At 43.3% G+C, this 25,458-nt stretch overlaps 1 protein-coding gene across 1 annotated transcript in view; it reads left to right on the plus strand.

The window, feature by feature from the left end:
- pitx3 (paired-like homeodomain 3) overlaps positions 1-19,094 on the plus strand; it is a 29,507-nt gene extending 10,413 nt beyond the window's left edge. Inside the window, exons 2-4 of the mRNA XM_054797552.1 lie at positions 1,166-1,283; positions 11,654-11,859; positions 14,633-19,094. Of these exons, the coding sequence (XP_054653527.1) occupies positions 1,175-1,283; positions 11,654-11,859; positions 14,633-15,190 (873 nt within the window). The 5' untranslated portion in view covers positions 1,166-1,174 and the 3' untranslated portion in view covers positions 15,191-19,094. The remainder of the gene's footprint in view (positions 1-1,165; positions 1,284-11,653; positions 11,860-14,632) is intronic.
- Positions 19,095-25,458: the final 6,364 nt, after the last annotated feature.

The raw sequence follows: 25,458 nt of genomic DNA on the forward strand, positions 1-25,458 counted from the left end.
GTCGAGGCGGCGCTCTTGCCCGGTTATGGAGACCACGTCTCCCTAGCATGTTTGTTGTCTAATGGACGAACAAAATGGACGAAGTAATTGCGCCCAAGGATGATGCAGATTTGTGGAGCTCCACACTTCTTTTGCTGATATCTTGGCTAATTTCTTTTCATTTTTCCATAATGGAAAAAGGTAGGCTGCACAGTGGACGCCTCCTCTGAGAAAATCATCTTATTTGTGTTATATGTGACAAATTAACTAATTAGTTGCTCGATTTTTTAATTTTTTTCCCCCCCTCATTGCAGAGCAATGCAATAAAACTAGCACGTGAAATGTCTTCCTCGGAAGGGAAAGTTATGACAGGCCCTTAACGTCACAGGCAGGAGAAAAAAGGAGGGCTTAATGTGCTTACCCGCACCGTGGTCTCGCCTCACTGGAACGTTTTTTTAAATGATCAGTTATCGGGGCTATTTTTAATGTCGGATTTATCGCTATAACGTCATAACCGACCGATATATCCCAAATGCAAATGTAAATGTAAATGTTTGGTTTGGTTTAGTTTATTTGAACATGAAGGTTACAATGGAATACATCTCATGAATCATTTCACACTTCCACATGTCCAAAAGGAGTAGGAAGAAGCAAAGCTTATTTAATCCTACCCCCCCATCTATTCCACATCTTGTACAGTACATATTATTCACTTCCTGCATTCCATGGAATATTTTATATGACAGTCATTATAATAATAAATATCAGTAAAAAACAAACAAAGACAAAAAACCAAGCGTGACAGAACAATCATTGTGATGATCAAGACTCTTCTGCCTTGTCTTTAGCAAACACCAACTGCTTGTATTGTTTTTTGAATTTGCTCAAATGTAAATGTAAATGTAATGTAGGGGACATGAGGTGTGGTTCAGGTCAAAGGTTGAAATAACGTGTACAGTTTAAATGTAAATATGTTACTTCTGAAACGCGAAACTTCAAATAACCCCCCCTCAGCAGAGTGAGGTCACAGGTTACTGACACACACACACACACACACACACACACACACACACATGTCCTGCATGGTGGGAACACACACGCAGCTGGTACGGTGACTGACAAGCACTCCTGAATGTTTCCTATACGTCACGCTCCTCCCTTCAAAGTGTATTTCTTGTGTTTGCAGAGCCTGGTTATGGATTTTAACCTCTTGACGGATAGCGATGCCCGCAGCCCGGCGCTGTCGCTGTCCGACTCCGGTACCCCCCATCACGACCAGAGCAGTAAAGGCCAAGAGAGCAGCGGTCAGTGCCCCACCTTAAGCTATAAGTGCCCTATTCTATTCGAATAATTCTATGTCCAATCACAGCATGAATAAAAGATTGTTTCGTACAGCGTCGGGTGTGAAAACAAACAAATCATGCCGTTGACTCGCTGAGGCGACCCCTTACCGAAAGACAACCATGCATTAATAACATTATTATATCATTTAACCTTTAATACACTGACTGGCAGGGACTCTTCTTACTATGTTGCTTCAATGAATTCATAGAAAAGAAGAACAAAATATTTTAGCCCCCAGTGCAATGATTTTGAATCTTCTTTCATTGAAAGTACATTTGTGCTGCTCCAAAAAGTGTCAGGTTGAGAAACATGTCTTTTCTATGTGCTCCAGTATATACACACCATCATTTGCCTTTTTTTAGGCTGTCTCTTGGAAAAAGAGCAATTATTCATGAACATTTGTAGTTCATGATAAGTATGACTTCTATTCATTATAATGAATTCGAACTTTATTTTTATTGTTAATTTCAGCATCCTTCTTCACCAGCACAAGGCACGCGGTTGTTCTCCTTCACCGTGTTATTTTTATTCACAGGTTTCGAAAGGGGAGAGCCACTCGTTATATGCAAACCAAAACCCAGTATTATTTCAGTTGTACAGGATGCCACACGTCACATACATATATTATAAAAAGGGGTGATTCATTATTCTACAACAATAAACAACAAATTGAGTAATGAATTATTTAAAAAGTCATTAAAATGAAAATGTTTAAACACACACACACACACACACATTACGTATCATAAAGTAAATGCTAAAATATACTCTGAAATAAATATTATAAAATGAATCAATTGTATGTCAAATGAAAAGCTTGTGATGCTTTTGATAATTGCATTCTTGACTTTGGGGACTTTAGGGCTGAATTTGTTGTGAAAAGTGGAATGAGAGCCTCGCGAGAGAAATGCGTGCTATTTGCCTTGTAAAGTGCAAGCAATGAAATCCACACAGCAGACGGCTCTAATCCTCAATCACTGGAGGCTGTCCGTACGTGGGCTTGTTTGGGGTTCCTCTCTAATAATGCCATGCTCATTTTCTTACTCTGAATAGGATAATGACTTACTGACGGGCTGACAAGTGGCATTTGATTTCCTTTGCTGCAAATACTTTTCATGCTCACTAAATCTTCCTTTTATAAGACGTCAGTGTCGGATGATTTCTTTTTCAAGGTAGAGTCCCGCTCCATGATTTGACACAAAATAGCGAATATGTCTTACAAATGACATGATTTATTTATACCTTGCATTCATCTCAAAATGTTGCATTAGATTATTGAAGCATTCTATGCAAATATATGCAATCATCATGATACACTTTTTTAAATTTTAGTTCCAAAACACACACATAGCTGAAAATATATACAGTATATCTATTTAACTCCACTGCGATTATATTTAATAATTATGTAGTTATTATATAATTATTATTATTATATATATTATATAATTAATTTTATAATTAATAAGTATATATTCATTGTAATTTGGATGTTGCCCATACATATTTGTATTGCTCATATATATATACATATTTTACTATTCAATTATTTATTATTGAAACAGGTTTTAATGCATAAAGCCAAAATCCTTCATTTTTTGGTCTATGCTTCTCATTCAATTATGTTTCATAAAAGCATTTATTATTTTGTATATTATTTCATTTATTTTATCATCAATATTTTTACATTCAGTCTTTTTCATGGTGAAAATGCTTCTTAATAGTGTAGCACGCTACATCCATTTTTATTTTACAAATATAGGTTTTTGCCAGATGAAGGGTTTTACGATGCTGTATAATGATAGTATTTATTAATTTGGATATTATTTCATTTATTTTACCAGCAATATTGTAAAATTCACTCTTTTTTGTGGGGCGTGCTACATCCATTTTTATTTATTTTATTTTAGAGTGACAGAGAGAGAGAGACAGAGATCTCTTATTAGTTTAAAGTCCTTGAATAATAATGTGCTTCATGAAGCCGCCATAGAAAAGATGTGTTTTGTCAGCACATTATCAGTCAGAGGGCTCTTATTGTGGCGAGCACGTTGCTGCCCTTTCCTGTGTATTGTGTTTTATACTTTGGCCTTAAGTGCCAGCTTAGCCAGTGTCAGTTTACTTGCAGATAACAGCCTGCTTGGCTCTTATTGGTTTTGCTGGTGGCCCCGTGGAGCCTCTTTGGAAGTCCTCCCAGAGACTTAAACCCTCACTAAACACAAGCCACCCTGCCCCCCTACCCAAAACCTAATCCACCGGATTAGCTGCCAACTCATTTCACTTCTTTCTGTGAGGTCCTCTGGTTGCAGGATCTAAATGTGTCATCACATGGATGTGTGCTCCATCCAGTCATTGTGCTGGGGGCACCCTGTACATGCACCTTTCAACGTAGCGCTTCACCTAAACCCTTCTTTCTGGCTCAAAACACAAACACCTTTCACACGCACACCTTTCACGTGAACACCTTTCACGGGAACACCTTTCACACGCACACCGCTCACATGCTTATTGAGCTGCCAGTGTTTTCCAATGGGTATCAAGAGTACAGCAATACTGAAGTTTAAATTGTATTTATGGAAGCAATACAATAATAATCATACTGTCACGTTCGGCCAAGGCCGGGTTTTGGATCCCACGATGCAAGAATGATACACACAGCATTGTAACAAAAAAAAAAAGATATTTTAATACAAAACTGGCTCACTGGGAGCAACCAAGAGAGTACACAATTTTAACAAAATGTCACTGGGCATACAGTCAAAAAAAGAGAACAAAAACCACTGCTGAGGAAAAATAAGGCAGGAAGAAAACACTGATATAACTAAAGGAGCTGCAGGAAAAACTAGCAGAACTAACCTTAGCAAGAGGCTGGACTAATGTGGGATAAGCACGCAGGGACAATAGCAAGGATACAAAATGTGACCAGTCAGAACACACCAGAAATGCGATCACAGCAGTAGGTAAGCAGGTGAAAGTAAGGAACAACTGGTGTCTGACTGCTGCCTCGCAGCAGCTTATGAAGGTGCAGGTAATTGGTCACAGGTGTGTGCAATCAGCTCCACCTCTGCATGACAGCATGCACTACAACACAATACAGACAGGTGGCAGCAGAGCGACAACACAGATCATGACAGTATCCCCCCTTACAAGGCCCCCCTTGGCGGAATACCTGGCTTATTGGGATGGAGAGAGTGGAAGCCGCGGATGAGTGTGGGATCCAGGATACAGGAGCAGGAGACCGAGGAACGGTCCTCTGGTCCGTATCCCTCCCAGTTGGCTAGATACTGCACTCCCCTACCCCTCCTTCTCCAGTCCAAGATGGCCTTCACAGTATATACTGGCAGGCCATCGATCATATGCAGCGGGGGTGGAGGCTCAACTGGAGGACACAGCGGGCTGGAGGATACTGGTTTGAGCCGGAACACAGGATGAATTCTGAGTGACGGTGGCAGCTTGAGTTTGACAGCGGTGGGACTGATAATGGAGTCTATGATGAACGGACCCACAAATCTTGGCGCCAGCTTCTCATTAGTCCCTGCAAGAGGTAAGTCCCTGGATGAAAGCCAGACCTCCTGGCCCGGCTGGTAGGTAGGCACTGGAATCCTATGGCGATCAGCCAAACGACGATTACGGGCCGCCATGTGTGACAATGCAGCCCAGGTCCCGGTGGGCCTGATGGAGATACAGGTGTTCAGAGCGAACAGATGCTTCCACTTCCTGAGCAGGGAACAATGGTGGTTGAAAACCAAACGCTGCTCTGAATGGAGACATACCTGTAGCTGAGCTGATGAGTGAATTGTGGGCGTACTCCACCCAGGGGAGGTGGGTAGACCAAGAGGCGGGGTGTTGACAGACGCACAGAAGGGTGGCCTTCAAATTCTGGTTTGCCGCTCCGTCTGGCCGTTCGTTTGGGGATGATATCCAGATTATAGACTCACAGAAGCACCCAAGGCTTTGCAGAAACTCCTCCTTTACTCTAGAAACAAGCTGAGGCCCTCTATTGGACACCAAGTCCATTGGGATCCCATGCAAACACATGCCTCACCAGCAGACGGGCCGTCTCCATGGCTGACGGCAATCTGGTGAGTACAATGAAATGTGCCATTTTAGAAAATCTATCAATAATGTTCAAAATGACGGTATGGCGGGAGATGATGGCAAACCAGTGATGAAGTTGAGTGCAATGTGGGACCAGGGGCGTGATGAAATGGGTCCGTGTCAGTTCTGCGGGAGGGTAATGAGAGGACTTGTTTCTGACACAGACAGAGCAGGCGGAAACAGAGATGGGTCCAGGTGGGACAATACAGGTGCAGTAGTAAACAATGACTTGAGTCTTTTAAAAGCCGCTTCCGCAAACCACACAAACGTTTTTTTTACTGATGCTGGCCTTGTCAGAGGTTCCTCTATGGAACAAAATTTCCGAATGAACCTTCTGTAAAAGTTGGCAAACCCCTGAAACCTCTGCAACGACTTCCTGGCTGTGGGGGTGGGCCACCCGACCACCGCCTGAAACTTGGCGGGATCGGCTCTAAGCTTGCCCTTCTCCACAATGTGACCCAAAAATTACACTGATGCTGAGTGGAATTCACATTTTTCCGCTTTAACGTAGAGCCGGTTTTCCAATAAGCGTTGCAACACCTGACGCACGTGCTGGACACGATCCTGTAAATCATGTGAAAATATCAATACATCGTCCAGGTAGATAAAGCAAAATTTGTTTAACATGTCTCTGAGGACATCATTAATATGACTCTGAAAAACAGCAGTGGCAGTGGCAAAAATGGCTCCAATTGACTATGTGGGTGCTTCCCCAATCCATAACCGGGTTTTGAAGTCTAAGCCAAGTAAGAACCAGGACAACAGGTGTGGACTGCGAGTGTATGATAAAGAATTTAATGGCTTCATGGTGATTGTCAGATAATTGCAGCACCAAAAAGTCAGTCTGGTGCGTAACTACCGCCAAGAGACCCCCATCCAGTGAACGCACCTCTTTGGGAGCCAAAAGCTTAATGAGTTGTATACCATCTCTACAAACCCTGATGCCAAGAAACAGTCATCTGCTCCTGAGTCAATAAGAGCAGTACTGGTGTTTTTCTGCCCCCCCAGTACTTGTAGTTCCTGTTTGCCTGGAGGCGAGTCCCACTTCTTGGCTGTATACTCACAGTGGTTCACCGTTGATACCATCTTCAGGCACTGGGCCAGAACGACGAGGCGGCCGCGACGGGCACTCGGCAATGTGATGATCAGACCGCAGTACAGGCAGAGATGGAGATGTCGGTAATAATAAAAGCTACCTTGGATGAGTCCGTGGCGTATGTGGTTGGTTGCTGAGACCGAAAAACAAGGGGGGTGAGGAATGTTGGGCGCGAGGATGGGTAGCACCACATGGTTGGCAGCAGGAAGCGGACCCGGAATGGCCAAACTAGGGTTAGCAGGAACCCCTTCTGGTAGTCCTGGAGAGAGAGAGCTTTAGGCGTTGATCCAAAGCCCCTACACTGGTGGCTAGTGCTGTAAGGACGTCCAGGATTTCACGGAGGGATTTCTCGTGATTGCCAACCAGCTGCCCCTGATGTGAAAGGGCAGAACGGAGGTGTTCAAACTCTGCGGGATCCACAGTTGGTCAGTTGTTCTGTGATGTTCGGCCTAGGCCGTGGTTTGGATGCCACAATGCAAGAATTATACACACAGCGTAACAAAAAAATATATATATATTTAAATACAAAACTGGCACACTGGGAGCAACCAAGGGAGTACAAAATATTAACAAAAAGTCAAAAAAAGAGAACAAAAAACACTGCAAAGGAAAAATAAGGCAGGAGGAAAACACAACTGATGTAACTAAAGGAGCTGCAGGAAAAACTAGCAGAACTAACCTTAACAAGAGGCTGGACTACTGAGAGATAAGCACGCAGAGACAATAGCAAGGATACAAAATGTGACCAATCAGAACACACCAGAAATGCGAACACAGCAGCACGTGAAAGCAAGGAACAACTGGCGTTTGACTGCTACCTGAAGGTGCAGGTAATTGGTCGCAGGTGTGTGCAGTCAGCTCCACTCCAGTGCAGTACAGCATGCACTACAACACAATACAGACAGGCGGCAGCAGAGCGACAGCACAGAACATGACACATACAGGTGCAAGAGGTCTTTGGTTGCATTCCTGTGACGGTGAAAGTAAGTAGAGTCTACCTAAATGAACACCTAAGTTACTCACACTGTACACAAAACACATGAGGGACATCTTGCATACTTTCACTTTCCTTTTCTATGAAGAGTCTGCCTCATGCTCGGGAGACATCATGAAGGGAAACAAGTTCACGAAAAACATTCCTACACCTATGCATTCTTACACCTATGTGTATACTCTCTGCCTATGTATTTTTCCACCTACGTGTTGTGTGACCTACATATTTTTACACCTACATACCCTTCCACCTATGTATTCTTATGTGTCCTTCACCTATGTATTTTTCCACCTGCTTTTCCGCCTACGTATTCTTACGCCTACATATTCCTACACCTATTGTTATACCTATGTATCCTTATGTATTCTTCCACCTACAGTATGTATCCCTCTAATTATGTACCCTTATATGGTCTTCCACCTATGTATTCCTCGACCTACATGTTCTACCACCTATGTATTCTTATGTCTAAGTATTTTTCCACCTATGTGTTATTCTGCATATGTATTCTTACATCGTTTGCACATAACTAGTGGTCTTTTTATTTTTGTAGAGTACAAATAATTGATGGGAGTGCGTGGTAAACACCAAATGTCGTAAGACGAGGACTGCCATGAGGACTGACACGCATGATGTGGCTAAAATACTTAACTCTTTCAATACCAAAGACGGATTTAGACGTTTTCATAACCCGGAACGTCCGATTCCAAAGACGTATTTATATGTCTTTTACGTTTTTTTGCGCGAGAGTCAAAAAGAGGTGATGACGTGAAAACGCAGAAACGTAGAGAAAACGCACGTGTGCGCACGCATTCAGTTCCAAATGTGAAAAATGTAATTAGTTTATGATGTTATGTTTGTAAATAACTTTTTTGATGTTTATGTTGGTATAGTTGTTTTGATATTTGAGCTGTCACAAAAGCAAAAAAAATTGTCAAAGTGAAAGTTATGCTTGAAATGTATCTTTTCACAAAAAGCTGTTTTTCTCCCTTTTCTTGTTTGGAATTGATACTTTCCTGAAACTTACCTATGTTATTAAAGAACGGAAAAAGGTAGAATCAAATGTTGTGTTTCTGATGAAAGACAATAACCTAATTTTTCTTTTGGTAGGTTCCAAGTTTCTCTAGGCATTTCTCTAGGCATTCTGTGTGCCTTAAAAGATCAGTCAAAATTGTAAAATGGCTGGTACTGGAGGGGATGTCTTTTGAAAAATGGCTGGGATTGATTGGGCTGTTAAGTGTGTGTTTTATCAGCCATCAAAGTCAACAACCTGACACAAAAATCACTTTACATGGCGTCAAACAAATGTTAGGTCAATTTATGCCCAAGGTTGGTTTTGCTGACAGAACGTCCCACATTTGTACAGTTGGCATAAAAATAAGAATGTATGTATTAGCAGTGTAACGGTACGCCATCATCATGCGTCCGTGAACAATTACTTTCATCTTAATCACGTGTCTTTATCCGTTTTTGTATTTCACCGGGAAGACCAAGTGATCCCGAACAGGAGACTTTAGCCAAAGAGGAGGCTTTTCAAGCTCTACTTTCTCCTTGGCACTATTGCTAGCTAAAGACTGGACTGCACTGTATTTGTTTCCCACAAACACTTCCTGTCCCTCACTTAATGTGTCTTGTGTGTGAAATCTGCATGCCTCTGTACCAAAGCCAAGGTTTCATAGGTCACACTTTACAATAAGGTACACAAAAATACAGTAGTTACTGAGTATCTAATGAAGAACTAATGAGTAACTAATGAGTAGTGGTTAGGGTTAGGTAGGTTCGTTCCTCATTAACTACTGTAATTTTGTGTACCTTATTGTAAAGTGTTACCGTTTCACACCAGAAAACGGGGAACGTCATAGTCCTTCTGTAGTATCACGTATTTGTATTTGTACTTTATTTATCCCACAGCGGGGAAATTCACTTGTTACAGCAGCAAGCAAGATACGCAAGTAAAGAATACATATTGACTACAACATGGTTCAGGTGGTGCAGGTGTTGTAGAGCCTGACAGCGGTCGGTATGAAGGACCTGCGGAACCTCTCCTTCTTACACCGTGGGTGTAACAGTCTGCTGCTGAAGGAGCTGCTAAGGGAAACAACAGTGTCATGTAGCGGGTGAGAGGTGTTGTCCATGATGGATGTCAGCTTAGCCAACATCCTTCTCTCCCCCACTTCCTCCACGGAGTCCAGAGGACCGTCCAGGACAGAGCTCGCTCTCCTGATCAGTCTATTGATCCTGCTCCTGTCCCTGTCCATGCTGCCCCCTCTCCAGCAGCCCACAGCATAGAAGATGGCTGAGGCCACCACAGAGTCATAAAAGGTCCGTAAAAGAGTCCTGCACACACCAAAGGACCTCAGTCTCCTCAGCAGGTAGAGGCGACTCTGGCCCTTCTTGTAGAGGGCGTGGATGTTGACGGACCAGTCCAGTTTGTTGCTAAGGTGAACACCCAGGAATTTGTAGCTGTCTACCAACTCTATGTCCGCTCCCTGGATGTTCACTGGTGTGAAGTGAGATGTTTTCCTCTGGAAGTTAATGATCATCTCCTTTGTCTTGCTGGTGTTTAGTTGTAGCTGGTTAAGCTCACTCCAGCTGACAAAGTCCCTGATGACCGTCCTGTATTCCAGATCATTCCCCTCTGAAACACAACCCACAATGGCTGTGTCGTCGGAGAACTTCTGGATGTGACACTGTGTGGAGTTGTGTGTGAAGTCCGAGGTGTAGAGGGTGAAGAGGAAAGGGGAGAGCGCCGTACCCTGAGGGGCACCTGTGCTGCAGAGTACCATGTCAGACACACAGTGACGGAGCCTCACATACTGTGGTCTGTTGGTGAGGTAGTCTATAACCCATGCAGTCAGGTGTTGGTCTACTCCCACACTCTCCATCGTCACTCTGAGTAGTGACGGCTGGATGGTGTTAAAGGCACTGGAGAAGTAAAAAAAACATGACCCTCACAGCGCTCCCGCTGTCCTCCAGGTGTAGTAGTGATCTGTGCAGCAGGTAGATCACTGCGTCGTCCACTCCGATCCGAGGCCGGTAAGCAAACTGCAGGGGGTCCAGCTGAGTGCCCACCATGGGTCGCAGGTGCTGCAGGATAATCCTCTCCATGGTCTTCATCAGGTGAGAGGTCAAGGCAACAGGCCTGAATTGGTTAGGCTCCTTGGGATGCGGTGTTTTTGGTATCGGGACCACACAGGAGGTCTTCCACAGGGCCGGGACTTTCTCCAGGCTCAGGCTGAGATTGAACAAGTGCCTGAGAATTCCACAGAGTTGGTCAGCACAGTCCTTGAGGATTCTAGGGCTGATGCCGTCCGCTCCCGGGGTCTTCCTTGCCTTGATCTTCTTCAGCTGACTCCTCACCTGATCATCAGTTATGGAGAGGGGGGTAGAGGATGGCTGGGATGGGGATGTGGGGGTGAAGAGTGGTGAGTTGGTAGGGGAGGGAGGGGGGGCAGACTCAAATCTGCTGAAAAACAGATTGAGTTCATCTGCCCAGATCTTGTCCCCACTGGCTTGGTCTCTCCCCACTCCTTTGCCATGGCCTGTGATGGTCTGCAGGCCTCTCCAGACTTCCCTGGCATTATTCTCCTTCAGCCGCTTCTCCAGTTTCCTCCTGTAGCAGTCCTTCCCCTTCCTGATCTTATGCCGGAGTTCCCTCTGGACTCTGTACAGCTCCTCCTTGTCCCCCGAGTTGAAGACCCTCTTCTTCTTATTCAGCAGGGCCTTAATCTCAGAGATCACCCAGGGTTTGTTGTTGGGAAAACACCGCACCAACTTGGAGGGCACAGTGTTCTCCACACAGAAGTTGATATAGTCTGTGATGCAGTGAGTCATGCTGTCAATGTCACTGCCATGGGGACTACAGAGCGCTTCCCAGTCTGTTGTCTGGAAACAACAACAAACAGTGTGGTCTTTTTATGCATGATCATCTTTAACTTCAAAGGAATAAAAACTGTGGGTTTGTCCTCTTTGTTATATCACCAAGTTGTTTAGAGACGGATAACACAAATTAGACAAAAAGTTAGGAAAGTGGAATTCTTTCAAAATTGAGCACAGGACATAAAATCATGAATGTTGAAGTAGAGGGACGCTGGTGCGTGTTAACAATAATAACGCCACTGTCCAACCAACTGTCGTCTATGCAGACACAGAGAAGTCCCAGCAGAACCACTTGGATGAATCCGGCGCAGACGACGGCTCACTCAAGAAGAAGCAGCGGAGGCAGAGAACTCACTTCACCAGCCAGCAGCTTCAAGAGCTGGAGGCCACCTTCCAGAGGAACCGCTACCCTGACATGAGCACCAGGGAGGAGATTGCAGTGTGGACCAATCTCACAGAAGCACGGGTCAGGGTAAGTCCACGCCACGGGTGTACTACCTGTACATGAAGGTCCGGAAGGTCGCCCCCATCTAGATTTTTTTTGTCCAATCAAATTTCAGCTTCTACTGTATGTGTTTCCATACCAATGTAATCTGCCCAGGGCCTTCAGGATTAGGAGTGCTGGCCCATGTCATGGGCCCATACTCGTAATTCAACTGTATTCAACCACAAAACAGTGATCATTTATTTATAATTAAAAAAAAAATGGCAATATACTGACGGCGCGATATTGGAACCGCAATATAGCGAGGGTGCGTATGGCCTTTTTGCATGTTATTGCTAGTTTGTATAATGATGACGTGATAGTGGTGGTGCTGACAGGTGGTTTGGGTCGTCACTAAATCATTGAATCACCTCTGCTTTGCTCCCAAACTGGCGTTGTGTGTGTGATTGCATAAAGGAGATGTTTGGTGACGTCTGTGTTGCCTGCACGTGTTTGCTGGCTGCACTTTTGCCCCGACACCAAGTGGAATTTTGCATTTTCGCAAGGCAGTCTTCATTTAATGAAAGCAATCTCATTATTTCATTTTTACGAGAAATATTGTTTTATCCTACTGTTTACGACGTTGCTTGGTGGTTGGTTTTCATAACACTAATAATATAACATAATAATAGTATTGAAATAAAATAAAACCACCTTTAAAACTTTACGTTAATTTTGACTATAATGATCAGCTTTGTTGTTTTAATGACCTTTTTTCCAAAGCTGTCAGCAGTTTTGCCAATTGAAGGTCTATATTATAGCAATCTAATTGATCTTATTTATTACTGTATGTATTGTGTAAAACTTTGACAGGAACAACATCAAATTAAAAGCATTAAATGAATACAGAGCCACCATCTCCCAGTACCAGCCTGGACTTTGTTTTTCAGAGAGTTTGTGTACCCAAGAAATATACTGTACACATGAGCACTCAATAAGGTCATCAAATCTTACCTTTATGCATTCCCACATAGAAGCAGCATTTGGGTGCAAATGTGGGGTGAAAGAAAAAGGGTAGAAATACAGTATAGTAGTCTATCTGTGCAGCGTGGGACAAGGTTACATGGTGCATTCAAGAATGCGCACAACAAACAACATAAACATGCAAACAGGATTTTGAACTGTTTATTATTTTTGAAAAAAAATAATGGTCCATATTTCCAAAATTGGTGTTTTTCATGTATTTTTTATTTTTTTACTAAAACGGACTAAAAGTAGACTAAAACGTTTTTACCAATTAATAGACATAAACAAAGGATTACTGTATTATTATTAGTCTTATTATGTCAAAAATTCCTACTTTTTTTTGTTAAATTATACCTTTTTGCATTTTTCCCCATTTTTGCTGTAGTTTTAGTTTTGTTTGATTTTATTATTAGAATAGGGTTAGGGTAAGGGCCAATAAAATCAAGTTGCTGGCAACCCCGCCCCGCCCCAGAAAAAAAAAAAAGTATGTACAATGTTGTGAAAAAGTGTTTGCCCCCTTCCTGATTTTTTATTTTTTGCATGTTTGTCACACTTAAATATTTCAGGTCATCAAACAAATTGAAATATTAGTCAATGACAACACAAAAGAACACAAAATACAGTTTTTAAATGAAACTTTTTATTATTAAGGGCGAAAAACCCCCCAAAGCTACATGGTCCTGTGTGAAAAAGTGAAGCCGTTTTTGCCCAGTGTCTTTCTTATGGTGGAGTCATGAACACTGACCTACACTGAGGCAAGTGAGGCCTGCAGTTCTTTAGATGTTGTTGTGGGGTCTTTTGTGACCTCTTGGATGAGTCATCGCTGCGCTCTTGGGGTCATTTTGGTTGGCCGACCAGTCCTGGGAAGGTTCACCACTGTTCCATGTTTTGGCCATTTGTGGATAATGGCTCTCAATGTGGTTTGCTGGAGTCCCAAAGCTTTAGAAATGGCTTCATAACCTTTTCCACACGGATTGAGCTCAATTAATGTTTTAACAGGGGCCCAATCACTTTTTCACACAGATCCATGGAGCTTTTTGTTCACCCTTAATAATAAAACGTTTCATTTAAAAACTGCATTTAGTGTTCAGTTGTGTTGTCATTGACTAATATTTACATTAGTTTGATGATCTGAAACATTTAAGTGTGACAAACATGCAAAAAAATGAGAAATTAGGTTTTGCTTCTCTTTACATCCATTGTCATATTCAGTCACGGTAAAGCTCTGGTGAACGCGTGACAATCCTTCCGCCGGCAGCGCAGGCTCTCGTGTTGTTGAAGAGACGGACTATCAACCGGTTGCTAAGTCTTGCCATACCCAGCGCATGTCTCCACAATCCATTCATCGGAGGATTTCTGGCTGATTATAATCCATCCAGGAGGCTTCTACCGGTGCAACCGTGTTGCTCTCTTGTCAAACCGGATATCTGGTCACATGGGTTTATCGTTCACAACGCTATACTGCACTTATCCCCTTATTGCCGTTCGTCGGCTCAAAGACAAACCTCAGACTGCTGCAGGTATTATTAGCCTTTGGATGGAGTGTAATGGGTATTTGCACTGTATACTGTATATATATATACTGTATATATATATATATATATTCACCAAGATCCACCAAGATAACAAAACCAAAGAAAAAAACGCTACGAGAAGATGTATTGGACTGATGACTGACATATTTTTTTGTTTATTCCAAAACATTGAAGAGATGTTTGCTGGACCGTGATCATGTCATTTGTCCTTTGGCTTGCTGTTGAAGATCTTAATATTTCACTTCTTTGGATTTTTGCAGGTGTGGTTCAAGAACCGGCGCGCCAAGTGGAGAAAGCGTGAGAGGAACCAGCAGGCAGAATTGTGCAAAAATGGCCTTGGTGCCCAGTTTAATGGACTGATGCAGCCCTACGATGACATGTACGCAGGCTACTCTTACAATAACTGGGCCACCAAGAGCCTAGCAAGCAGCCCGCTCTCCGCCAAGAGCTTCCCGTTCTTCAATTCCATGAACGTAAGCCCCTTGTCGTCCCAGCCTATGTTCTCCCCGCCCAGCTCCATCCCCTCTATGAACATGGCCCCCAGCATGGTGCCTTCGGCGGTGGCTGGAGTTCCCAACAACTTGGGCAGCCTCAACAACCTCAACAGCCCGACGGCTCTCAACTCAGTGGCAGTGACGGCAGCCAACTGCCCTTACGCCAGCGCCGCCAGCCCCTACATGTACAGAGACACCTGCAACTCCAGTCTGGCCAGTCTGAGACTGAAGGCCAAGCAGCACACCAACTTCGCTTATCCCACCGTGCAGAATGCCGTGTCTAACCTGAGCCCCTGCCAGTACGCTGTAGACCGGCCAGTATGAAGAGTGGAAAGTATCAAGTCCACGATTTCCCCCATGGGCCATCCTGGTGCCAAGGAGTACTCACTTTGCTTGGGAGGCCAAGTGACCCACTGTTTGGAAGGATTTCTACAAAATTTCCTACAAATTTCCTTTTTTCTCAACTGCATGATTAGAGTAAGTGTAGAACGCCAGGGGGAAAGAGACTGGAAACTAACCTGCGATTATCAGGTGGGAGGAATCTCTGCTGTATATAACAGACATTTTTTTTCTATGTAACAAAATATTACATGAGAACATAGTACATTTAAACCATGTCCACACCAAGGCGGATATTTTCACATTTTCACCATACGGCTGTTTAAAAAATGTCTATTCCCACAAGTGTAGTTTAAAGAAATATCTGTCCACATAAAAACACTTGAACCGGCCGTCGTTTTCATTTAGTCCAATCACAAGCCTGGAAAAGCTAGCGCAGCTCCATTGGCGACATTACACTTCATCCCCGCGCCTTCGCAGTTCAGCATTCACGACCACGGAAATTCGCAGATTTTTGGTCAAAACAAAGTTTGTAAAAATATTTTTTCTCCAAATGTGACTGTAATGTTTTTGCCATATATCTCATTTAGCCTAAGTTAACAATGTATTAGTAAAACATGTGATGTGCATACAGTACAGTAGCATGCGTGTACAGTACATCATCGACGTAGCGTGAACCTAGCACGTATGCTGAACGGAGTCTGATCCACCATCTTATAATATCATTGGTTAGTGGTGAGTTGCTATATTTTATACTTAAAATGCATTTAATAAAGTATGTGGGGCATATTTTGGGCTTCAGCATGGCTCGTGCTTCCAAGCATTTAGCTTGTTAGCTTCTGTTGCGAGTGAACAGTGGCAATTGAAGAGAGAAGGGGAGGGTTGTGGAGCTCAATTTAATCTAATCATTACAGTCACATTTAATGCTAATGTTGATCTAAAATTAAAGGTCAACATCCAGCTAGCGGGAGGGTTTGGAGGGGGAGGAGCGAGCCGCGTTTCAGTAGATTTAATAATTCATTTGAATGAAATAATACAAAATTGTAATGGTTGTATCAGTTACTGTATAGTAATCCCTCGCCACTTCGCCCGTCCAATTTCACGCCTTCACGCGATCACGGTAATAAATCATGCTGTTTTGTGGTTGAATACGGCGTATTATTAGTCACAAAATATGCATAGTTAAGCAAATATTGCGTATTTTTTGTCTGAATGAAGCATTTTCAAGCATAATAATGTCTAAGTGAAGAAAAATACAAATGTAAGGCATTCAGAAGACGCATTCAGAGATCATATGTGTGATCATATGTGGTACTGTACACTGGTCACTAGGTGTCAGTAATGCTACTGTAATGTTAGCTGAGACACACAAGCACCAGACTTGGCTCGCAACAAGCACAATAATCCCGAATAAAAACACGGGCTACAGTTGCAGCCGTGACCCACGCCGAGCTACAACTCAATTCTGAACCCCCGCTGTCACTTCCTGTCTACTCCCCACTCAGCTCCCCTAGCACCGCAACACATTTACAGCAACACACACAAGCTTGAGTCTTATTTATGTCTTATTTTCTCTCACCTCTTATGTCCACTAAATTTGTTAAAAGCTGGTAAACAGGTTTTCTAAGCTTTAATTCTGAAAATACTCCATTTATAAATAAGGAATCCCAATTCATCACCATAAACAAGGGTTTATGACTGTGACTGTATGAGTTGTACAAGGATGTGCACTTTCTATTTAAAATCAGTGTTCATTTACATGCGGTAGAGGAAACGACATGAATGTGTTTTTTTGACAAGGTGTGTGATTACCGCTGTATGAAAGGGAATGAACAGTCCATAACTTCATCACAGGTTTTGTTGTTCCAGAAGGTTTAAAAACAAGAGATAAGATCACACATGTCGTATGACTAGGGCCGTCAAATCATTAAAAATGTTAAGCAAGTTAATCGCAGTTTTCAAATGAATTAATCATGACTATTTTTACTGTATTTTGTGAAGAAAAACACAAATAACAGGATTATATATATACCGCAAATCACGGTGTATAAACCACACCTTTTTTCCACCGGTAAGAAGCAAAAAATCGGGGTGTGGTTTATACACAATGACAGGTCAGAACGCTTCTACAACGCTTCAGCGAAAGATCAATCGGACTACAAGCCCGGTCACACCGCCCGAACTTTGCTGTAGCGTCCCTTGAACGGTAGAAAGAGGGGGCCGAATTTCGACAACGCCCGTCACCACGCACAAAATGGGAAAAAAAAATAGAAAACACGGGCGTCGTCCTAGCGGTGCACCGCTGAAGCCGGCGTTGCTTTAGCCTTGATTTAACGGTAGCGAACGTTGGTTTAGCGGTGACGCGAGCGGTGATAGAGCGGCGTTCTGCGCATGCGGATCAGTTATCCATGTATTGTACAGAACACATGACGCTGCATTGCTTCAGTGTGAATTTGAATAAACTCCAACCTTGTATTGTATTTTACATCATCTGCAATGTTTTAATGGAAGCTTAGGTTAGCTTCAGTGTATATAGAGATCGTTTCACTGTGTGAAAATAAAGTCAGCCGTCAGATAAGTTAGAAAGAAATTACATACAAAAGCATTTTCAGCAACTGTACAGCAGAGGGCGCTAAAGTCAAAGCAACTGTCTGACCCACAGACGGCTATTCTAAAATGGGCTTCATGAATTCCTTTGCAGATGAATTAATGGACGGCAGATTTCTCCTTTCTTCTTCTTTTTGAAATTGCTTAGTACCTTTACGCATGGGTGCGGTTTATACACCGTGATTTACGCTATTTGTATGTATTAACAGCTCCAAATGAACTGAAAATTTCACTCAAGCTAAAAGATAGCGTCTGAAAATGTGTTTGCCGATCACTAGCCTCTTTAATACTGGCAGAACATTTTACCGTGGTGTGGGTCATGACAACAGACAAAGACAACATGCAAATTAAGATCGATTCACATGTTTTGAGTGTCGATGCATTTTGGGATTTCCGAGTAGACTTAAATGCAGCAAATTGTTCTTCCGCAGTAAGAGTTAGTCAGTGAGAGATAAGAATATCCACTTGCTGTTTGTCTTTGTCGTTCTTTTAATTTAGACCGCCCACACAGCATAATAAGGACATTGTTATGATGTTCGTTGTGTCCCTGAACGCACCGCATGGTGGTAGTTGTGACAATAAGGAAGTGTCATTCAGATAACGACAGGACTAGAGACGTGAGTTTGATGAGTTCAGGCTGGAATAAAGTCATAAAAGAGCGTCGGCCTCTGTGTGGGGACGTTATTGTGCCTCGTCTGCCGCCATTCATTGACAAGATACGCATGAGTTGATTACGCCCAAGATTTTAATGTAATTCATGAAATAAATGAGTTATTTTTGACTGCCCTGCTTATGACACACGACAAAAAGCTTGGTTTTTCCTTCCATATGCAAACGCTGAAGCAGCACGTTTTGAAAGAGTGTTTCAAAAGCTCTGTTCTTCAGGACAAAACATGTAAAAGTATAATAACAGTCTTGGTGTTGGTGTGGACATGGCCTAAGAATGTTCTTGGAAAGCACGGGCCCCAGGGTTTATGTACAAAGACAGACATCCTTTGGGAAATTAATACTTTGTTGTGAATTCCTTTCCCCCGGGGAAGGTCAAAGGTTAAAGGCCAATTTAGACAAGCAAGAGGAGGGCAGGACCAGATTAGCAAAATATCCCACAATTTACCGAAAGGAGAATATGGTGGAAGTCGAAGAAGCCGTGGCGTGTATAGATTTGTGTGCTGTTATCTGACGGGGGTCTGTGACTGTAAACTATATCAAATGTACGAGTGCTGTTCTTACAAGCTTCTTTCCCCATCTTGCCTGCTTTGTCTCATTAAAGAAACGATTCAAACACCGGCCTTTACTGGAAATTTGCTCACAAATTGCGTGGGAACGCTGACAAAAGCTATGCTATCAATTTGCATCAGGAAATTGCATCACATACTGTATCACTGCGATCTCCAGACACAAATGTTAGCAAGATTCTTAGCGTAGAATGTGTTGTACATGGATTCTACACCAAGTGTGTTCTTGTGCCACTTGAATACTATCATTAACTTCAACCATTCCTATCCGAATACATGATATCAAAAGTAGATTGCTCATATAATGTAGAGCAGGCACAGCAGACAACAGAAACCACCCATTCACTGTTGTGTCCCCAGTGCTGCTTCCACTGGTGTATGAATGTTTGTTGGTGGCCGGAGAGGCCGTAGGCGTGAATTGGCAGCCATGTTTCCGATAGACTACCCCAGGGCAGCTGTAGATACAGATGTAGATTACCACCACTGACGTAGTGTGACTGAGGAGTGCATGAATAATGGCTACACTTCATTGTGAAGCACTTTGGGTGCCTTGAAAAGTGCTACATCAGATTTGGCCGGCAAAGACCAGGTCGCCCAGGCGCCCACCCTGGACTGCTACCCAAAACACATAGTACCGGACTCTTACGCTTGCCCCCGCAGGTGGGGGTCTACCCTGGTGCCTTCTCCCGGCTGGGATGTGAAGGTGACCGAGCTCCTCACCCTATCTGTCAGGGTGAGTCCAGCCACCCTATGAAGGAAACTTATTTCAGCTGCTTGTATCCGCGATCTCGTTCTTTCGGTTATGACCCGAAGCTCATGACCACAGGTGAGGGTGGGCGCATACATCGACCGGTAAATTGAGAGCTCGGTACCGTGACCGCATTACTGCATACACTGCGCCGATCCGTCTGCCGACGTCAGCTGGCCTGGGGAAGCCTTGGTGTCCTCCCGGTGGAACTGGAAGAGGTGGCTGGAGACTGGAAGTCTGGACTGCTGCCGCTGCGACACGGACCCGGATAAACGGAAGAAAATGGATGGATGGATGGAAAAGCACTATGTAAAATGGAATCCATTATTATTATTACAACCAGAGGCGGGTTTACCATTAGGCAAACACAAGCAATTGCCGAGAGCCCCAAGATTTCCAAGGTCCCCCAAATGTTTCAGAAAACTAATTATTGATTTTATTTATTTGATTTAAAGTAGATATTACTGTTTGAGTCTTAACTCACATGCTTAAAACGACATCAAAATGTGTGTATCAATCCTGATAGCTTAGACTGCTCCCTCCTTCCCTCTCGTGCAATGTACTATTCCATGTTACTGCGCATGTGCACACTGAAAACAAAAACAAAGTTGTTAGCACGGTGTGGAGGAAGATGAGCTGGAAAGTTCACAGTTTTTGTCAAAACGAGCAAAGGTGTCAACCATTTTCATCGTCCCAAGTGCAGACATAGACACACGACAACAAGAGCCAGATGCTCTTGACAGTACAGCTGCTGTCAGTGTCAGCCGCGGAGCTAGTTCTCGGGACGAGGCTGAGCCTGTGACAAAGATGTGAGTATTGCGGTAAACCACATTACCGTAAATTCAATTACAGCAAAAGCGTTGAGATGTTTCATTTGTTAGATAATAATGATCCTCCAGTATGATACAGTAAAGATGAATATGTAAAATTGTTTTTGGGAGGGTACATAAACATGGTTCCCGTATATAACTAGCTACTGCCACATTGAGAATAAAACTTGTCAGTGCCAGTGGCGGCTGCGAGTCAAAGAGAGTAAGCTCATATTTTTCCAGCCTACATCATAAATGCATTTATTGATATTTAAATTCTAGTATCTGCCATGATGTGCAGCTTGCCAGCAGGTGGAGCTGCTGCGCGAGGGTACTGTGTGACCGTCTGTGAATGTGAGTGATCGTGATGGGGGGAGAAGCTCTGCAGCTGCCGCTGCTCGTTGGGGAAAGAAACCGCGGCGTGACAGAAGAAAGTCACCAAACACAACGCTAGTCGTTTTTAGCTAAGACAAAGTCGCTGGGGATCGGTAAATTCTCCGGACCACTTCAGAACAACGGAATGAAAGTTAGAAAGAAAGTTAGAAAATGCTCCGGTGGAGGTTCTTACATCAAGACTGCTGATTCGCTCGTTTCACCGTCAATCAAAAAGGGATTCCCCCTCAGACAGATCATCCAATCATTATGCAGAAGCCGAGCGTTCGGGCCAATCCACTGCCCCATTGACCCCCAGAGACGCCGAGAGTCCAGTGGGCGGGACAAAGCCCAGCATTTATTCAATGACGTCCGGTTTTGCGCAGTGGAACAACCCACCCTACGCTTCCCCATCGAAGTCAGTAGACGCTCAGCGTCCGACTGTGCAGGGATGAATGAAAAGGACGTCGTGTCAGTTACCTGTGAGAAGTACCTGATTCTGAACAAAGGATGAAGGTACAGTGTTCCCTCGTTTATCGTGGGGGATAGGTTGCCCAAATAGCCAACAATAAGTGAAACCCGCAAAGTAGCCAACTATATTTTTGTACACTTATTATTATATATGTTTTAAGGTTGTAAAACCGCTCACCATACACTTTATGCACTTTTCTCAGACAGGCATTAACATTTTATCACATTTCTCTTTTGTTTAAACACTCAAAGTTCACATGTTGTTTTAACTTTAATAATCAACTTACAAGATTCGACACAAGAAATGAAGTGAAAACGCATTTTTCACTCCTGTGATCGTGGCTTGTCCGAGCGCTGTTAGGCTGTAATGTTTGTGTATTCTTGTTAAAACATATTCCTCCTCATCGTCCTCCATGACCCACAGATCCATTTCCAGTGTTGCAGGCGCCCTACAGCCGCGGACCTTCTGCCTTCATTCAGCATGTATCATCGCTAGCACCTTGCGATCATACAACAGGAAACATGCAGTCCTGCACGAAGGAGACAATGGTCTGACCATGGTCTACAGCCAATCAGAACACAGAACACAACGGATGGGTTCTCCCTTAGCCAATCAGGACTGTTGTGGCTGTATATTTACTGAGACAAACTGGACACGTCTTCAACTCTCACATGAGTATTCAACACCAACTACTGGCAGCATTAGTAAATACAATAACAGACACATGCAACAGAGCAGCGATAGATCACTCTAATACACCACAAGGACGCAGAACGCAATGTGCGTTCATACGCTGTTAAAAACGTGCAAATTTGCACTTAAAACAATCAGCGAAACAGCGAATCCACGAAAGGTGAACCGCGATGTATCGAGGGAACACTGTTTTCTAGCGCATACTGAGCCAATGAAATGTACACACAGCAGTACATATTTCACCCATTTTTATGGGGACATTTTAGGGTAAGCTGAGCTTCCCTTGCAGTCTTAGAGCAATCGCCACTGGTCAGTGCAGTGCCAGGATGTGGAGGGCCCCAATGACAGAGTTTGCCTTGGGCCCCCAAATGGCAAAATACGCCCCTGAGTACAAAACAGACAGTCATTCATAAAAAGAGCACCGTGGAAAAACCAACTAGAGCAGCAAGTAACAGCTGCGTCAAAAGACAGCTGATGCAAAGCAATGAGGCGAGCAGGAGGATACACTAGCAAGAAAATATGCTTGTCAATAAAAAGGGTACAAAAAGCATGAATGCTTAGGCAAAGTTTATAAAGAAATACAGGCTGGAAAGGGTAAATGATAAAGTACAATCTGGCATCTACCTGCTTAAAAGCTTCACTAAATGATTAGTGCCTCGTTGCTCCACCCCACACAGGAGATAAGGGGATTTGGAGACGGGAAACACGAGCAGGGGGACCAACACAAAATAAAAGACAGAAATGAGAGTGCTCTATGGCTATGTACACAATGCAGGGTGTGACGCCCAATTGTGATTCTTTGTTAACATCCTATCTTTTAATGTAGTCCTTCACACTAGCAAAAAAATGCAGCTTGTATTTGTGTAAAATGTGAATGCAATGTGTCCATGCATAAAAAACACTGATGTCACACACGTGTGAATGTGTTTATAGGAGCAAACATGTCTCCATGACGTACAGGTGGGACCCCGTGATGTGTCGGTTGCGAACGAATCGGCTCTAAGAAACGGACGACGCGAGACAGTCAAAACTGTGAGAGGCTTGTAATTTGCTCTGGATGTGAGCAAGTCGCTTACCGATGTCGCTGGCCACAGTCGCTTGTGGCCTCTCGTGTACAGGGTTCGCTACGCGTCGGTGACGAGTTTTGCTAATCGTCGCCGCCGTGTGCAGAGCCCATCATAGTTGGTGTAACAAGATAACAAAGTGCATACAAGTCTTGAAAACGGGTCAAGGAAAAGAAGATTTATGATCGATAATGTTCACCAGGGTTTTTTTTTTTCATTGTGCCGTCACTTTATTTCTAATTTGTAAGCATTTTCGGTGCAGAAAGAGAGCTGTTTTCAAAGTGAATGCAAACAGGCAATGAAACACAACACCGCCTTCCTATTGGTGGAAAAACAAACCTCATCATCAGTCTTCTCTCAAAGCCAGTGGTCACCAGTCGGATTCAAAATTAATCAACAGAATATTTTGGTAGAGCATAGAAAACCTGTTTATGACTTTGTAAATATGGGTTTTAATATTATTAATTAATTAATTAATATTAGAGCCGCCCTGCGATTGGCTGGCGACAGTCCAGGGTGTACCCCGCCTGTCGCCCGAAGTCGGCTGGGATAGGCTCCAGCATGCCCCCGCGACCCTAATGAGGATGAAGCGGTATAGGAAATGGATGGATGGATATTAGAGCCCTGTAGACATGAAATAACACCCCTATAGTCACCTTCACGCTTCTATTATTCTTTGTTTACACCACATTGCGCAGGCTAATTGAACCTCCATATAGCGAAGGACGACTGAAGTGACAGCAAACATCATTAATGACACCAGCAGCAAGGTTGCCAGGTAGGTAAGAAATTGATAAGAATTTAGCAATTCCAGTTCCATTAGCAACACTCCTTCCTTAACAATTATCTTATCATTCTCAACACCAATCCTGCCAGCAAAACTCAATGACCAAATTGTTAAATAAGAACGGGCAGGACTCAACAGTTGGCTGATGATGTCAGTGTTTGGGGCCCCCCCAGTGCATGGCTGCGGGGCCCGAAGCAGCCGTTTAGGTGGCCTCTAGGGCAGGGGTCGGGAACCTTTTTGGCTGAGAGATCCGTGAAAGTCACATATTTTAAAACGTATTTCCTTGCGAGCCATATAATATCTTTTAACATTGAATTCAACTGAATGCGTTCGTTTTTAATCATTTTAAGCAAGACGACAAATTTCAAAATATAATAAATCTATGAATGTATCCTTTTTAATGATGTTGTTATACTGAAGCTATCCATTAATAAATAACATGCTTCTTACCGTTAATGCGACGTCTGGTGCTGCATGCTTTTGGATCTTTCTTTTCGCTCTCTTCTTCGTCAAAAGGGTTTTCTCTGCAGGATTAGCTAGCTGACTATTTGATCAAAGGAGGGACGTTTACTTCTTGACCTCGCTACCGTGTTATTCATCAGGTTTTGGTGTTTGACATGGAAAATATGTTAAGGACAGCTGGCATTGGCTCTGGCCACCCGCATTGCGGTAGAAAATGGATGGATGGATTAAAATGCATAAGAATGGTTTATATTTTGAAGGTTATTTTTAACACTGTGCTTTCTGTAATGTTTTACTTTTAAATGTCTAACAAAAAAAGGAAAAGAAATACATTTTATCATGTTAAGAAATGTCTGAGAGCCAGATGCAGTCATCAAAAGAGCCACATCCGGCTCCCGAGCCACAGGTTCCCTACCCCAGCTCCAGGGAGAAACACTTCTACTTCTGCTTCGTTGATGAGGTGGACCCTCCTCCACAAAACCATATCTGGCCGGAGCGTGGCTCTTACCATCTCCCTCGGGAATACCAGCTAGCTGCTTCCCAAGCTTCTTTTTTCCTGGGTGTTATGATGCACTTTCAGATTTCAGTTGGATGCTGTCAGATCTGACAAATCCAGCCAGGCTTTATAGTTGCCGGTGCCAGTTTTGCTGTAAGAGAGTCAGTGCAAGACTCATTATCCATCCAAATTACATTTTAAACCCAAGCCAAGATGTCGTCTTCCTTTGATACTTGACAAAATCACAAGTTTTACAACAGACGAGACAGTGTGTTATTGAATCGGACTGAAAAAATTGGCAGAGAGGAGTTTTCCAAATGCTGATCCCTTGTAGAAAATGCCCCTGTGGCCCGTAAACAAAGCAATTTTGTTGAGTGAGGTGTGGCGGTCACACTATGTGCTCTTAGCTGTTTTATATACCACATTCCAGGATCAATATTCCACCACAGGGAACGTCCGTGCTGCTCTCTGATGTATACTCATCCTGCAAAAAGTCAAGACACAATCA

The sequence above is a fragment of the Dunckerocampus dactyliophorus genome, chromosome 13 (assembly GCF_027744805.1).
Source record: "Dunckerocampus dactyliophorus isolate RoL2022-P2 chromosome 13, RoL_Ddac_1.1, whole genome shotgun sequence".
NCBI lineage: Eukaryota > Metazoa > Chordata > Actinopteri > Syngnathiformes > Syngnathidae > Dunckerocampus > Dunckerocampus dactyliophorus.